Source organism: Carassius auratus, chromosome 29 (assembly GCF_003368295.1).
Source record: "Carassius auratus strain Wakin chromosome 29, ASM336829v1, whole genome shotgun sequence".
NCBI lineage: Eukaryota > Metazoa > Chordata > Actinopteri > Cypriniformes > Cyprinidae > Carassius > Carassius auratus.
The window spans coordinates 5453706-5471976 of NC_039271.1; the positions used below are offsets into that span (position 1 = coordinate 5453706).

General features: G+C 34.1%; 1 protein-coding gene across 2 annotated transcripts in view; it reads right to left on the reverse strand.

Annotated features, from left to right (window-relative positions):
• Positions 1–5010: 5010 nt before the first annotated feature.
• LOC113048510 (fatty acyl-CoA reductase 1-like) overlaps positions 5011–18271 on the reverse strand; it is a 33833-nt gene continuing 20572 nt past the window's right edge. Inside the window, exons 3-13 of one of the 2 annotated variants that reach the window (XM_026210370.1) lie at positions 16781–16956; positions 14183–14362; positions 12047–12224; positions 11128–11172; positions 9803–9921; positions 9611–9678; positions 8209–8380; positions 6661–6790; positions 6195–6322; positions 5512–5742; positions 5011–5443 (exon numbers count right to left, since the gene is read on the reverse strand). In XM_026210370.1, coding sequence (XP_026066155.1) covers positions 5580–5742; positions 6195–6322; positions 6661–6790; positions 8209–8380; positions 9611–9678; positions 9803–9921; positions 11128–11172; positions 12047–12224; positions 14183–14362; positions 16781–16956 — 1359 coding nt within the window. In that variant the 3' untranslated portion in view covers positions 5011–5443; positions 5512–5579. Of the gene's footprint in view, positions 5444–5511; positions 5743–6194; positions 6323–6660; positions 6791–8208; positions 8381–9610; positions 9679–9802; positions 9922–11127; positions 11173–12046; positions 12225–14182; positions 14363–16780; positions 16957–18271 lie in introns of those variants that run through there. The other variant, XM_026210371.1, reaches the window with a different exon arrangement.

Consider the following 18271-nt stretch of genomic DNA (forward strand, 5'->3'; position numbering starts at 1 on the left):
AGGCTCAGTACTTGGACCACTTCTCTTCTCCATCTACATGACATCATTAGGATCTGTCATTCAGAAGCATGGCTTTTCCTATGCTATGCTGATGACACTCAATTCTACTTCTCATTCCAACCAGATGATCTGACGGTAGCTGCTTGCATTGCAGCCTTGTCTTACATTTCTAGCTGGATGAATGACCATCGCCTTCAGCTCAACCTTACTGAGACAGAAATGGTGGTGGTTCAAGCTAACCCATCTTTTCATCACAACTTCTCAATACAGCAGGGTTTGTCAACCATAACTCCTTCAAGGACAGCCAGAAACCTAGGAGTTATGATGGATCATCAGTTAAGCTTCACAGACCATATAACGACCCGGTCCTGCAGATTTGCCTTATACAACATTAGGAAGATTAGACCCTTCCTGTCAGAGCAAGCCACCCAACTTCTTGTCCAAGCTCTTGTTTTCTCCAGACCGTGGACTATTGTAATGCTTTTCTGGAGGATCTTCCTGCATGTACTATCAAACCTCTGCAACTGATCCAGAATGCAGCAGCGAGGGTTGTCTTCAATGAGCCAAAAACAGCTCACGTTACTCTTCTCCTCATCAGATTACATTGGCTACCAGTAGCCACATCAGATCCAAGGTACTGATGCTTGCCAAGACGACCACTGGCATGGCACCAATATACCTAAACTCAAACATAAGTTCAAACTTATGTGCCCTTGTGGTGCCATCCTTAAAAAAGGGGAAAACCTTGCTACAGGTTCTGTGCTAGACTAACTGAGACTTGTCGTGGCACTTGTATACTGTTGTTGTTCTCTCATTGGTCTGATTGCTTCTATTGTTCTCAGTTGTAAGTCGCTTTGGATAAAAGCGTCTGCTAAATGATTAAATGTAAATTATACACTTTTCAAGATTAAGACTGATATAACTTGATTCTATAAATGTTTTTATAAACATTTGACAGCTTTGACAAATATCTGTGAAAGCTATTTTCTAATTTAAATGATTCATTTCAAGTTTATTTGTATAGTGCTTTTCACAGTGCAAATCGCATTAAAGGAAAAATTTAAATTTGTTCATTATATTTAGTTTCTGTGAGGGCGTAATTTTAATATGCATTGTGATGTCATTGTTTTGATTAAATAAAGACAACAGTAAAATTAAGTGGTGCCAGTGATTATCTCTGACTTATGTCAACTTTTGGCTACTTTAAAATCTAATGGCAGGTGAAATTGCAGAACAATTTGTCTCAGAATACAGGCAACCCCTGTTATCATGTCACCAATCATCACAAAGACACTGCTAATGTGAGCTATTCAAAGGCTAAACGCACCGAAGAAGTGAAACACCCAAATTATAATTTTGGTAACCTGTTTCCTAAAAGAATTAGAGGAGAAGTGCAAAACAGGAAACATTCAGACGAATGAATGAGGGTTTAAACCACTTACCCGGGAGCACATATTAATGATCTTAAACCTGTTTTTATAGTTTATGTCTTATATACATGCAGGTACTTTCTTATTCACGTGTAGATTCATCCTGTGGTAATCATGAATGATTTTGATATTAACACATAAATATTCAAGAATCACATTTAGCTTAAATCCATCCTGACGGACTTTGAAGTTTATTAAATATCATAAACAGCTCATATGATCTGAATGGCTAAACTCGGTCTTTCTCTGCTGCCATCTAATGTTAGATACAAGGTTTTACACCTCAAACTCCAAGATTATATCGTTTGGACATGAGCAGTTTTCTTGAAACCGGAAGTTGTGTCCAAGCATTTTATTTAAATCTGCTAGGTTCAGATCCTGACCAAACCACACTTCAAAATGAACGAACACAAGCCAATTCGTTTACCACCAGTTCATGGAATAATATCCTTATGCTATATTTTAATGTACTGTACAGTCAATCAAAAATTAGCCTGTTTTCTGAAAGACTGTAAAGTTACATGTGCTTAAAGTTAAAGATAAGTTCAGAGCTACGGTATAAGCATCAAAATACAATTTAATTTGATGTGAAAGTAAATGTATATAAGTTTTTTTACCTTGAAATATCAGTTTCAGAATCACTCTGATGGTAAAGTGACTTCTAATAAGACGAATAAATGTTTCTTTTTCCAAACGTCTGCTCTGGGAGCAACGGTAGCTTAACGGTCGTCCTGGATCACGTGTGTCTTTATTACATAGCTTTATTACCAATCACATTACAGCCTTGACGTCATTAAATTTAAATTAGAGCTGTGCAACGCTCACTCGCCGTTTGCGTTTACGGATAGGAATGAATGAAACATGCCCTAAACTGAATCCCACTTAGTTCAATCTAAAAGTACTGTTGTTTCCTCTGAAAAGCTGTTTATTCAGTGGCATCCATTCCAAAAAATTTTTTTTAAAACGGCCTCGATCTCCTTTCCCATCTATACTGCCAAAGAGGAAGCATTTACGCTATATAAAATAATAATATAATAGCAATAATTTAAATAATTTCAATATATTTTACAAGAATTTCAAAACTGTTTATTTCAGTGTGCTGCTGTCTGTTTGTAATTATTTGTAAAAAAAAAAAAACAAAAAAAAAAAAAAAAACTGTAATAACTATTGCCTAAACATTTGTTACATATATAAAGTGTATATGTACACACATACCTTTTTTTTTGTCTGTGCGCCTGCCTTTATATAAAATATGCAGGTCAAATTGATTTTTTTTTTATATCACAATGGAAATTAACCTCATAACCATAAGAGATTTGATACGCACCTCAGAGCAGCATTGAAACTTTCCAGGCATGTTCATTGAAGCACAAAAAAAAATGTAGGTGCCCCCCCCCCAACCAAAAAAACCAACTACTTTTAATTAAACAATTGCTTTTGTACCCCAAAACTGTTACCACATTCCTGGCCAGGTTTCTAAAAATTGACACAGCAGCTGAACAACAGAGATGCTGAGATCCTTACTGTGTCGCAGGAGTGCAAAAGACAACGAGTACTGAAAACACAGTTTACTTTATACGGACTCTGAACGAGTCAAGTGGAATGGATTTTACTGACGGCGCTCTGAAAAGTCCACAGATATATGCGCTGAACTAGAGATGATAAAAGTGGATGGGTCCAGTATCATTGGTCTTTAAAAGTGGTTGGGACTAGTCCTACAATCAAACAAATTTCAAGACCCAGAACATAAAACACTAAAAACCAAATCTGAATATTATTTCATGTTTGTGTTGATATTGGTTCATAGTATGGTGAAATGAAAGATGAAGACGACCAGGAACTTGGTCATAAACTTTTTTCAGTTTATTTTTACTTTATTTTTTAAACAACCGGTCAAGCACAGGATTTATCAAAGTACAGTTTTTCATTCAAGGACCTCAACCGTAACAACACATCATGGAGACAAATGTTGAGCAGAGGAAGGTCAAAACCCATGTCAGCCACTCCTGTGAAAATCTCATGTAAAAAGCAACCATGCACCGGTTACATTGAAAGAAATGTTTCAGTAGGGGACTTTTCTTTTTTTTTTTAAATCATTGTACAGCAAACCCAATGCAGCTCAATCCCCTCATCTGTACAAACATCACAAACGCTTGAGACTGTAAAGATCAGGTTGGCAGTAGAAGCTTCATTTGAAAGCGCAGTTTGGCTGAAAACAAAGAGTTGCCATTGTTAAGACATAAGGTGTTTGTTTCTCAGAAAAATGGCTGTTTTTCATGTCTGGAATGCTCAAAGAGGAGATTTTAGCGTACGTGTGCTTTCTCTACTGAGACTCATAACGTGCAAGAGAAAAATCATCTCAAATCATCTAAAGTAATCGCTCCACTACTGCCAAACGAGCCGAGGAAGACGTGCGGTTACTGCTGAACATGAATACTGTGTGCAAGATACAAAAGATGGACAACAGAGAGCAGACATGTCTTAGAAACGGTGGTCTAAAAATACAGTTTGGCAATAGACCACCAGGGGAGTGTAGAAAAATGTCCATTCATGAGATCCTCAAATAGTGTCGATTGATCGCGATGCTGTAAGACGTTTTATGAAGTTTTATATTCACCCGCTGGTGCAGTACAAGATTCATTAAATGCACTCGTTTTGTTTCATCTGACAAGCAAACGTAAATAAAAGTGCATCAGAAAGGTAAAAAGCAAACGCTAATAAGCCAGACAAGTTTCTAGAAGGAAGAAGCACAGGTTGTGCTGCATAGAAACTACCACAGTCAGAGATTGAAAGCTTTGTGAGGGACGGTTTCAGAGCACTTTAAACAGTACTCAGTACACCTAAAACACTCCACGCTTTTTACTTCACTTTTCGGTTTTCTTCAAAAAAAATATTGGAAGCACTCAATCATTTCCGGAAATAATGTTCTTAATCTTAACCAGCCGTCTGATTCATCCTCGCAAATATACATTTGTACATTTTTGGTATGTATATCATCTGAAAATGAATATATTTAAATAGCTAGAATATTTACAGACTGTTGAAACTATCTTACGCCTGTCTCCAGACAGAAATATCCTCATCCAACACTCGCAGAAAGAGTCTGACGCTAAACTCTGTCTCTCTGCTCTACAACAGAAACATTTACAAACATAAAACCAGGATGTCATAATTCAAAGAAATGTGGAAAAAAATGTCATTTTATATTTTTATATTTTTTAATTGAATTATTAGAAAATAAAAAATGTATATATATATATATTGCAATAATTATATATATATATATAATAACATTTCGTATTAATTTCTAAATACAAATGTATTTAATATTTGAAATGTTATAATATACAGTATTTATTTTTACAGTAATGTAAAAGCACTATTACAGTAATGAGAATTGACATTTGTAATAATTCTATGCATTAATAATGCATTCAATTTGGTGGCAGAAGTGCTTAATTGTCTTCGCTTTTAGGAACTATTTTAGTTCATTAAAAATAGGCTGCATTTTCTTTATGAATAGACTTTTTTCTCTTTTGATTTTGAGTGTTTCTGATTAAACTGGAGGATATACAGCTGAGCAAGTGACGACTTGGCAAAAAATGTTATAAAAGCAGATCAGATCTGTTACCGTTCACAGGCTTTTCCCTCCGAACGCAGCAAACTAAACAAGAATAAAGCACACAAAACACCAACTGAAAGAGTTTCCGGCTTGATTGCATGGTATCAGAACCATTCAAAGACCAACACACGCTCACAAAGAGAAGTCTGGAGTCGAGAAGGCTAAAATCCTCAGGAGACACAAAGGCAGCGTCTCTGGATTTCGGATGGCGATGAGAATATAAAAGAGAAATATCGTAAAATGCATTGCATATATAATCAGTGTTAATGATAGTCTTTATAAAAGAGGACATCTTTAAAAACATGATATGGAGGAATGGAGTGCGATGAGTGGTCGGTAAGAAAAGCTAAAGCAACACCTGTGTGTGTGTGTGATTGTGTGTGTGTGTGTGTGTGTGTGTGTGTGTGTGTGTGTGTGTGATTGTGTGTGTGTGTGTGTGTGTTTGTGTGTGTGTGTGAGAACGGCTGAAGACGCTCTGGAGGAGGAAGTGCTCGGAGGACGAGGACACACACTTCCTGTCGCTCCGGTCATTGGGTCAGAGTGCTGGAAGCCCTGAAGTAGGACAGGAACTTGAAGCACAGACTCACGACGAAGTACCAGATGTTCCTGGCCATCTGAGAGCGAGCGATGAAGACGCGCCAGATGAAGACCAGCAGCAGCGTGTTGAACGTGTATCGGATGTTTCTCAGCCTGTGAACAGGCTGATATATATAAAACAGTAAAAAATAGTTTTAATCAGCAAGGATACATTAGATACATAAAATCTTTTAAAAGTGACCGTAAATACGGTCATAATACATTTATAACAATATAATTAATAATAATTTTTCTATTTCTGCATTTTGTCTCAATTTCTAATTTCTAATTTTTCTATAAATATCTTTTGTTATTAATATAATACAATATAGTATACTATATGACAGTAAGAATGATTTTAATCTACAAGAATGTATTAAATCCATAAAAAAATTTATATAGTGTATCATAACAAAAAAAAAAAAAAAACACATTCTTCTACAGATATTTAATTTCTATATAATATACACTACCTTCCAAAAGTTTTGGTTAAGGAATGAATAAGTTTAAACTCTCAGCTGTAGAGCAGGTGTCTGGATTCAGTGTGTGTGTGTCAGGTGACGTACTTCCTCAGGTGCTGTCTGGCCGCCGGGATGTCAGACATGTCCTCGTTCAGAACGTACTTCTTGGTGCCGATACAGTAGTTCTCGATGTACTCGGGCCAGTTCAGCTGACGGACGTCAAAGTTGAAGGTCTGAAAGATCACGAGGATGAGTTCAGATGGTATCAGTGTGTGTGTGTGTGTGTCAGTGTGTGTGTGTGTGTGTGTGTGTGTGTTTGTCCGTGTGTGTGTGTTTGTCCGTGTGTGTGTGCGTGTGTGTGTGTGTGTGTGTGCGTGCGTGCCAGTGTGTTTGTGTGTGTGTCAGTGTGTGTGTGTGTGTGTGTGTGATTGTCAGTGTTTGTGTGTGTGTCAGTGTGTGTGTGTGTGTGTGTGTGTGTGATTGTCAGTGTTTGTGTGTGTGTCAGTGTGTGTGTGTGTGTGTGTGTGTGTGTCAGTGTGTGTGTGTGTGTGTGTGTGTGTGTGTGTCGTACCCTCCTGTCCTCGGCGCTCAGCTGGTTCATCAGCATGTTCATGTTGTCTGAGTTCCACTCCCAGTCCTGACTGCTGAAGTACTCCAGGAGACCGATGGCTTTGTGCAGACGGTTGAAAATACGCATCATCCTGAACGAACACAGACACGAACACTTAATGACAATCACATGTTCATAGATATCTGTTCAGATAGATTTTATTTCAGTAATATAACACATAATATATTATATTACCATAATATGTATTAATGATTAAATTACCGTATTTTCCGGACTATAAGTCGCACTTTTTTTCATAGTCTGGCTGGTCCTGCGACTTACAGTCAGGTGCGACTTATTTATCAAAATTAATTTGACATGAACTAAGAGAAAACATTACCGTCTCCAGCCACGAGAGGGCGCTCTATGCTGCTCAGTTCTCCTGTAGTCTACACTGAACACATAGAGCGCCCTCTCGTGGCTGGAGACGGTAATGTTTTCTCTTGGTTCTTGGATCTAAACAAATGTGACACAGTCCAGTCAGTGCGACTTATATATGTTTTTTTCCTCGTCATGACGTATTTTTGGACTGATGCGACTTATACTCAGGTGCGACTTCTAGTCCGAAAAATAAAAAAAAAATCATATCAATAGTTATAAAATAATTACTGATATTTCTATTCATGTGTTAACAATACATGCATTTTTCACATTTCTATAGATAATTATCTCTATAATATAACAAAAATAATAATGTTTTAAACAACATAAGTTACAAATTTGAATAATCATAAATGTATATTAAGTATATGATTTATATATTAGCACAATATTGTTTTCTCATTTTCATAGATATTAGGTTTATAATATATGTTAATTATTAATACTAAGAATCATAATATAACATGAAAATATATGAAATTAATAATCTAATAACAATATTTCTATTTATATATTAATGATTTTAGTTTCTAATTTCTATAGATATTTCTGTTATTTCAATAATATAATATAATATAATATAATATAATATAATATAATATAATATAATATTAAAATTGACCAAAACATGCAATTTTTCTAATGATTTGTTTTTCTACAGATATTTAATTTTTACTTCTATAAAACAAAAATATGTTATAATTGAAAAGTTTGGGGTCAATAAGGTTTATTCAGAAAGGATGCATTATCAAAAGGCTTTCATAAATAAAATAAAAAAATGAATTTATCAATGAATCCTGAAAAAAAATCTCTGTTTCCACTAAAATATTGTGCAGCACAACTGTTTTCAACATTGATAATAATAATAATCATGTTTCTTGAGAAGTAAATAATCATATTAATCTGATTTGTGAAGATCTTGTGACACTGAAGACTGGAGGAATGATGCTGAAAATACAGCGGAGCATCACAGAAAATAAATTACAGTTTACAATATATTCACATACTGTAGAAAACAAAAAACACTGATAAGTCTTCCTAAACCCCAAACATTCGAGTGATTAGATGATAAGATATAACAGACGTGTTATGTGATCAGATCAGTAAAGGGTCACTGTTTGTGCTCACTGAGGTTTCTGTCCGGACAGTCGCAGGATCAGGTCGTAGAGGAGCGCGGGGAACTTGTGGCTCACGAGGGTCCAGTACTGGTTGATCAGGTAATTGGACGTGATGTTGGCGTTCGGCCGACGGAAAGCCTGCTCCAGAGGATTCCTCTTGAACGTGGACATCACGTGATGCTCTGGAAAGCAAACATTATGGTGTATAATACGAATGTTAAACCACTGTTTACTGAAGCATGAGTCACGGCTGGGAACCCATGATGATGCTGACAGCCTCACGCCGCACACATACAGTACAGTCTGATCCCAGAGAAACAACCTGAACTCATTGTGAGGAGTACCGCGACCCACAATGCACTGCACTCAAACTCTGTGCACTGCATTGTGTCCGGTGTGCAATTATAGTTTTTTTTAAACATCAGTCTAGACACCTGAGACAATAATACTCTTAATCTAACATTTACCATTGCATCCCATATTGCATTAAAAAATAGTATGTACACTGTTTTTTATTTTTTTTATTTTGGTATTTTCTATGATCCAGAAGTTATGCAACCTGGAATTAAACATGATGCAACAGCAACAATAATACTGTTTCAAACATTTATTGCATGCTATATTAAATGCTTTTTTAATTGGATTGTAAAATATAAACAATATACGAGATGTAAGTTTTAAAAAATTTCATTCAGTTTTTCTACTTCAAAATGTAAATGTGTTTCTTGCCACTTCTTTGAAATAAGTTGTGAATTTTAAAAGCTATTTTTGCATCTACTGTTTCTAACATGCATACTATGTTAAAAGCTTTTTTTAATGAAAAAATAAAATAAAAACAAACTGTAAAAAAAAAAAAAAATGTAAAATATGAGTGTTACAATACTATACAATTTCAGTCTTTCTAATTTTAAATTGCCTTGTTTAATTCAACAGGTTACTTCAACATCTTTGAAATTATTTTATTTATTTAAATTTTTTATGTATTACAATAAAACAATCAAATACAATACCAACCATAACATGTGTTCAAACATTCATCATCGTACGCTGCATAATATTTCAAAAAAATATATACGTTTTCAAATGATTGAGAATTCAATGAACAGAAAAATACCATTTCAGTTTTTCTACTTATTAAAAACTAATTTATTTGTCAAATTTGTGAAAAATATGAATAAATGCTACAACACTGTAAATCCTACTCTAATTTCTTCATACATTCTGTATTCAATTTTTAACATGCACACACACACACACACACCTGAACTCGTTGTTGTTTGTGTGTGAGTACATGTGTGCAACACTGTAAGCAACAAAGAGCCTCGAACCCCTTTATTTCGGTGTAGTATCCAGTATATAGTATGCAGTAGCCATATACTCGCTCACACAGGTTAGAAAAGCATGCTACGCACCGATCTCGCCCCAGTGGAAAGGGTTAATGCCTCCGGTGGTGCAGTTGTACACAAGCACAGTTTTCGGTCTGAAATAAAAACACACACATTTCCCGCTTATGCAAATACATCCCCAGAGGGTTTTTCATGCTATTATTCTCCGTTTAATCTCCTGCTGATCTAACATAAGCAAATCATCCGGGTGAAGCTGACCTGTGCACCGCGGTGTACCAGCCGGCCGCCAGCGTCAGGTTTATCACCACATCTACAGGAATCAGATCGGCCACCGCGTCATTACTGGCTCTCATGGTGCGCAGGATGCCCTTCCCAGCCTGCACCGGGACACACACACACACACACACACACACACTGCTCTCAGAAGAGCCAAACTGAGGGAGGCTGAAACGGCTTCGTGACTTCAGGATATACAGACTAATTCAGAACAGATTGTTTTCATCACTTTCAATCTTCTGCGAGGTCAGAGAGTGATGCAAGGAGGTGAAAAATCATTTTTCTGGATGTTAAAACACCTTGTTGTTTATTCATTTCAATGCAACTTAAAAGCCATCATGATTCTGATTTCAGTTTCACATTAAAACGGCTCTTTTAATCTTTAGCTCTGTTTAGTTCGTCCATCATAATTTAGCCCGACGTATAAAATAAATGTCAGAAAAATCTTTATTTTTTTTTTATGGAACAGTTACAATATAAAAGATACAAAAGCAAAAAATATAAAAAGAAAACTATATTTAAAAAAAATGATTTATCATATTTGATCCATCAGGCTATAATGGCTCATTTATTCTGATATAGTGAGAATATACAGGGAAAAAAACATGCTCAAAAAGAGCAAAAAAATGCAATTAGCTGCAGATGCTGATATTTACAGTATATGATGAAATTCTGATGCACAATTACACTAAAATACCTTTTATTTAATAAAAACATTAAACTATCAATCAGAGGACAGAATGCATGGAGCAGATGTTGTGTGACAGGAGTTTTGATCATGCTCTTAGGAAGTCCTTTCACGTCAGTTTTAAAGGGGTTAAGATTAGGAATGGGACAACAAATCGATGCAGAATCGATTCATGGATCGATTCTTAGACTTTCAGAATGCATCACGATTCCTGTGTAATCGATTCTGAGCAAATGGTGCTCTAATCTGCACGCTTTAATGCTCATGAAGAAGAGTTTAAAAGAGTGCTTGTGCGTCCGGCTGACTCATGTCATGTTTCCCCTCAGTTGAGAATGCTGTTATGACGCGAGATTCATGTAAACACAGTACACCATTCAGAATTTTATGAATGATTATTTCAGGTTCAAGTGTGTGTAAGCATTAGGAAACAATCAGAGTACGGTTGTTTCTAAAGCATGCAGTCCATCAGCTGTTCAAAACTAAGCTCAGAATCGATTCGAGAAAGAATCACATTTCTCGATTATCGATGCATCGATTTATTTTCCCAGCCCTAGTTAAGATCGCTCGGAGGGGTCAGGACTTTCAGATCCGCTGTAGAACATCAAGAAGCAATACTTACAGCAATGAAAATGCCACTCGGTCCATTAAAGTTGTCTATCCAACCCTGTGAAACACAGAAAAAGACTCAGTGGCTATGCAGTTGCTCCTGGTGAGAGTCAAGAGTCAAAACCGAACCAGTGTTATTTTAGGATCAATGATATTCTATTATAGTTAATGTTCATTTGAATAAAATTTTATCTTTTCTGTTTTTAATATAATTGTAATTTTATATTTCATGTCTACACAATTTTTATTTAGTATTAGTTATTTTAGTACTTCAAATTGAACTACACAAAAAAAGATAAATGTTGCTTTGGCATCTACAAAAAAATGTTTTATATTTTTATCTTTTTTTGAACATATTTATTTCAGTTAATGAGTATTTTATTTGCAGTATATTTTTACTTCAGTTTTAAATTTTTGTTTATTTTTGTACATCGAGTTAACACAAATATTTGTTTTATTATATTTTTAAATATACATCTATATAGATTTTTTTTTTTTTGTTATTTTAGTATAGAAGTTTATTTCATATAGAGAAAACATTTTTTATAAATATCTAGTTTTTATTATTTATTTCAGTTTATATTTTTAGTAAACTAAGTTTTTTTTTTATATATATGTCTATATAGTTATTATTTAGTTTTTCAGTTTACTTCGTTTTAGTTATTACATTTTTTTTTTTTTATGTTATCGTGGCAGCTAGCTAAAATAAAGTTTATATATACATACGTATCATTTTTTAGATATTATTTCAGTTAACATTAATTTCAAGTAAAGATTTGTTTTTCAATGGTTTTAGTGAATGATAATCAATCGTCTCTATGATATTCTGCTATGTAGAAATGTCTAAGTTTATGCGATCATTCGTCCAGGTTAGAACCCAAATCCTCTGTGTTAGCAGCCCAGATCTGTGACCATTAAGCCTCGTCACTCACGGGGAACGGCTCCTGCCAGCTGGCTCCCACGATGGACGGCCGTATGATGGCGATGTTGAGTCGGCCGCTCTCCTGCTGCACCACACACTCGGCCAGAGCTTTAGTGTAGGTGTAAGTGTTCGGCCGGTCACCGATCAGACGCGGTGTGAGGTCACAGACCATGCTGTCATCCATCCACCTGCACACACACACACACACACACACACACACACACACACACACACACACACACACACACACACACACACACACACAAACATCACTGCTCTGCTTCAGGGTCAGCACAGTGTGTCAGACAAAACATCCTGATGCTATCTGAAAAATCAGACGTGCAATCTCCAGTGGCATTGTCCCAGTGTTTTTAAAACTGGGATTCAAGGAAGAAAAAAACAAAACAAATAGTAAATTAAAATTATTAAATAATAATTTTTTTATTAAAATTAACAAATGATTAAATAATAAAATATATTCATATACTTAACATAGTTTGAAGAAAATGTAAATTAAGTAATACATTCATTAACTTAATAAAAAGAAAAAAAGATTAAAATAAATCATTAAATAATATGCAATAAACATATATTTAAATAAATAAATAACACTTCTAACAAGTACAGCACTATAGTGAATATAAAAAAGGCTAATCATTGAAATTAAAATATTTTCCAAATATGTTTATATTAATAATATTTACGTTAATTTAAAATTAATTAAAAAAAATGTTTTTAATTATTTGGTCTTTATACATCAAAACATAAACCTGCTTTTATATTTTATGAATATTATATATATATATATATATATATATATATATATATATATATATATATATATATATATATATATATTAGGGCCGGGACTCGATTAAAAAAATTAATCTAATTAATTAGAGGCTTTGTAATTAATTAATCGAAATTAATCGCATTTTAATCGCATATAAATATTTGATCTGAGAACAGTGAGAAGTAATTTTTTTCACATGGATTTATGGTATACCATTGAATAATGACTGAATACATAAGCTTAAGCAACAAAATATTGTTTATTTTTGTTCAACCAAGTCTAGCAGACCAGTGCCATTTTTGCCATGAAGTGTAGCAATAGCATATTTAGAAACAATTTAGAAATAGTACATTTCAGAAATTCAGGAAGCTTATAGGTGCTGGAACCTTCTGTAAAGAGTTTTTTTTAAGTAAAACACAATACTGTCAATTACATTCAGAACATTGGAAACACTGACTATTAGAAAACATCTCTCTGTTGCTTCAGAGGCCATAACATAGTAAGTCCAACTCTCAATAACCTTGGCCAAAACAATAAAGAGTTCAACATAAACTGTTGCACCAACAAAATAATACATAGTTCAACATAAAGTGTAAAGTCCACGCTAGCTGCTAAATGTTTTGCGTTGAGGTGATACTTGAGGCTCGATGTGTGCTGCGGTGATGTGCGAACGCTAGTTGGTGCTTCAGTATAATCGGTCCGTCGAAACTCATCCAGTGAGAAACGTTCCGCGGTGCAAAAATAAGTTATTAAAAACGCGGGAATTTTTTTTGTGTAATTAATTAATCTTAGTTAACGCGTTATTTTTTGTGTAATTAATTAATCTCAATTAACGCGTTAAAGTCCCGGCCCTAATTTTTATATATATATATATATATATATATATATATATATATACACACACACACACACATTTTAGTTTTTTGTTTTAATTTAAGGATGTAATTCTTAGTTATTTTAGTACATGCACACAACAAAATTATTCAAACTTTAACTAAATAAATAATATTTAATATATATATATATATATATATATATATATATATATATATATATATATATATATATATATATATATATAATAGAAAATATATAAGTATAAACCAAAAATATCTTAGCATCTTAAGTATCACACTGATAATGCTAAAATAAGACAGTTGTTTGTTTTATTCTCTGCTTGCTTTTTTTCTTTTTTTTTGGTTTTGAGATGTTTTTCAGCATCCCATAATTCTGTTGAAAGACACGTCTGATATTGAACACACTCATCTCTAAGTGAACATGAGCTCATAGCTGTGGTTGATTCTGGGTGAGTTAGAGATGATGATGATGATGATGATGATATATCACACTCACTCCAGAGAGTCGATGAGTTTCTTGGGCTCGACCGGAGGAGGGTAGATGACCTCGTCGATGTGTCTGCGGTTGCAGTTGGCGTAGGCGGTGGAGATGTGGATGAAGGCCTGCAGCTGCTGCATCTGCTGCGCCAGAGAGAGGAGCTGCTGCGTGGAGATGACGTTCAGCTGCAGCGCATGCCTGCGCACACACACATACAGCACAGTGACAGACACTAAAATAATACATTTACAGTATTTTTCAAACTATAAGTCGCATCAGTCCAAATATAAGTCATGACGAGGAAAAAAAAACATATATAAGTCGCATTCATTTAGAACCAAGAACCAAGAGAAAACATTACCATCTACAGCCACGAGAGGGCGCTCTATGTCCTCAGACTACAGGAGAACTGAGCAGCATAGAGCGCCCTCTGGCGGCTGGAGACGGTAATGTTTTCTATTGGTTCATGTCTCTTAGTTCATTTCTCTTGGTTTGTGTTAAATTAATTTTGATAAAGAAGTCGCACCTGACTATAAGTCACAGGACCAGACAAACTATGAAAAAAAGTGTGACTTATAGTCCGGAAAATACGGTATGTGAGTTGAAATCAAATAAGGGTTAAAAAACATAAGACAGATATATCCCTGCACTGCTTCAGGGTCAGGACTGCGTTTCAGACAAAACATCAGCGCACTGATGCAATATAACTCGTCAGAAAAAATAAATAAATAAATAAATGCTTATAAATATAAAAACAATAATTAATTCAAATAAGTCATGAAAAAATGAAATAAAGTTAACATATAAATTGAATTTAAAAAAAAATATTAAATTAAATTAATGAAAAAAAATTAAGTGATTAAATAAAATACATAAATGATAGATCTAATGCCAGTCTAATAGAGGGCTAGTTAGAGTTAGTTAGACGAAAAAAGTAATTAATGTAATAGAAACAACTTATATATTTTAATTATTTGGTGTAGACCCAAAATATATAATGTTAAATAAAAATATGTTTAAAATAAAGAAAAAAAATATTACAGTGCAGTACTGCTAAAGTATGCAAGGAAATTTGGCATAGACCCAAAATTTATAAACTCTATTTTAAAATAAATAAATAAATATTTTATTAAAATAAAAGAACTAAAAAACATTATAAAAATACAGAAATAATACGCCTAACATAACAGTATTATAGTGAGCAGAAAAGAAAGCAATACCAATGTAATATTTTTCCAAAGTTTCAGTCTATGACAGGGTTATTAGAATTAACTAAAACTATGAATAAAAATGTGTTACTTAAAATAAATGTTAAATGAAATAAAATATAATATTTCTAATTTCTCTTTAGTTCACTTTAAAATTTCTTTAAACTTTAAAAAATTCACCTTTACAGGCAATTTATTATTATTTTTTAACAAAAACACAAACAAAACTACTTTAAACTATTAAAAATATATATTAAAAAAAAAAACTATATTTACAAAACGTTTATAACAACTATAATATTATATTAATGCTGCATGTCCGTGCTGCTGCTGGAGTGAGAGGAGAGGACCGGTTCAAACGACTAATGCTCTTAATATTTTTCGTAGGAAATGAATCAAAGGTCTGTGTGTGTGGAGGAGAGGAAAGCTGTCCTTCACCGGATCCTGTTCTGGAGTCAGCGGTTCATATATGTTCATGTAAATATGTGCATTTGTGTACATGGTTGACAGCTGTTAATACACAATTTTCATGTTAGATCACAAACTGGCCTACTTAATAAGTTTTATTTTCAACCTGGAAGCCTAAATCTAGGCTATGTCATGACTCATGCCGTTTTCAAAGCACAGTCCAAAACTTTGACATTCATCCACTGACGCGCTTTAATCAGCACCTGCGCTAAACCCGGAAGCGCGTACACTTACGTGCCGGCAACCCGCCAAAATAAAAGCCTGCTGATTTTAAGTTTGAATAGGATGACAACGCTTTTATTTAATTATTTTTAGACGTTTTTATCCAAAGCGACTTAAAATTGGGGAATACATAAAGCGATTCTTCTTAAAGAGGCAACCAAAGAAAGTAGTAGTAAATATTAGCATTTTATTTTCAAGTTTACTATAAAATAAATGTATTTGTATTTAATACTAGGACTGCCTTTTATTTTAAATATTATCACACACTATTATTTAGTTTATTTACTTTTATTTTATTTTTAAAAAAAAACTAAATCAATAAAGTGCAATAATATTATAACTTTTATTGGTTTAATTTTTTATAGTTATATTTAATGGGTCACGCTATATGCAGTGTGAGGACCAAACCAAATCTCCAGGTCCTCTTATGAGTACCAGGCTGAAAAATGTATGTGCACCCCTGGCTACCTCACTAAAGCTGCATTTGTTTGATCAAAAATACAGTAAAAAATTGTGAAATATTATTATAAATAAAAACAGCCATTTTTAATTTCAATACATAGTAAACTGTAATTTATTTCTGTGATGCGCAGCTGTATTTTCAGCATCTTTCCTCCAGTCTTCAGTGTCACATGATTCTTCAGAAATGATTTGCTGCTCATGAGATATTTCTGATTTCTGGTGTGGTGAATGTGGTTGTATGTTGAGTGTGACTCACTTCAGGGCCTCGTCGAAGCGGATGGTGGCGGCGCAGTGGAAGACGATGTGTATACAGGAAGTGAGCGTCTTCACATCCTCCGGACTGATGGCCAGGCCGGGCTGAGTGAGCTCACTGCTGATGGGGACGATCTTCTGATGAAAGTCAGGATTATCCTCACGCACGCGGTCGAACAGCTGCGACACACACACACACACACACACACACACACACACACACACACACACACACACGTCACTGATGCAGACTACATCTGCACAAAACATGACAATTATCATATGTTCTCTGTCTAAAGTATTCAGAAATGAAGGCGGTATGTTACCGTTACACTCATTTAAATGAAATAAACACGGTGTCATTCAGAAACACATAATGAGAATCACCATTGAGAATGAATAAATAAATAAAAAGACATTGCATGACTTAATGATAGACATTATGTAATTTTCTGTAAATGCACATGACAGATCTCATCGTATTATGTCACAGACTTCAGTGTTTATGTAATGGAGAGAACTACAGACTGAAAAAAATAAGATATATTCCTTGACTGTATCCACACGCATGCATTCAGCACGGCGTGTTAGACGCGGTACATAGAAGACAAATGCACTGTGATTTCTGTAATCTGATATCAAAAGAGGATTTGCAGAGACCCGCGTCCTCTCTGACACACGTGTGCTGACTTATGTTACCCACAATTCCAAGGGTCTGGCAGTGGCACATTCCTGCAGCCATAGCCAATCAGAATCATTTCTGGACCTAACATCTGACCCCTCGTGACCTTCAGAGGGAGGCTGTGGACAGCTGTTGAGTCTCTCGGTCGAGCCACGCTTCTGAATGCATCGCTATCCAAAAGCAGATTAGCATTTCCAAAAGGAAAGAGTGGTTGAAAGACATCCAAATAATAAGTTAAAGTTTGATGTGCAAATGAAACGGCTGAACTGCAAATATTAATCAAAATAATTTCCTTTACAAAAAAAACAAAAAAAAACAAACAATGCATTAACATGAGAGATCATAATTTATAACTTTTCTAAATTATTCATACATTATGGTAGTTACATATAAAACAATGTAATACTTTATTACTTGGAAACCTTTGAGAATCACTACTGAGAAATAAAATAAAACTAAATAATATGTTGAAAATGAAATGCCATAGCTGACTTTAAAAGTTGACCCAAAAATATTAAATCAATTTCATTTACAAAATAAAATAAATGAAAACATTAATACAAAATATTAAATACATTTAAAATGACAAATAAAAAAATAAGAAAAAATCTGATAAATTTAATTTACAAATAAAGCAAAAAAACAATAAAAAGAAATGATCAAATTTCTTGCATTTACAAAAAAAAAAAAAACAGAAAAACAATAATACATTTTAAATTATTAATTATATAAATTTACAACAACAAATAAATTATATTTAAAAAAATTGTCTAGAAAAAGAAATCTGATAAAAAGTCAAAAATGTAAATGACA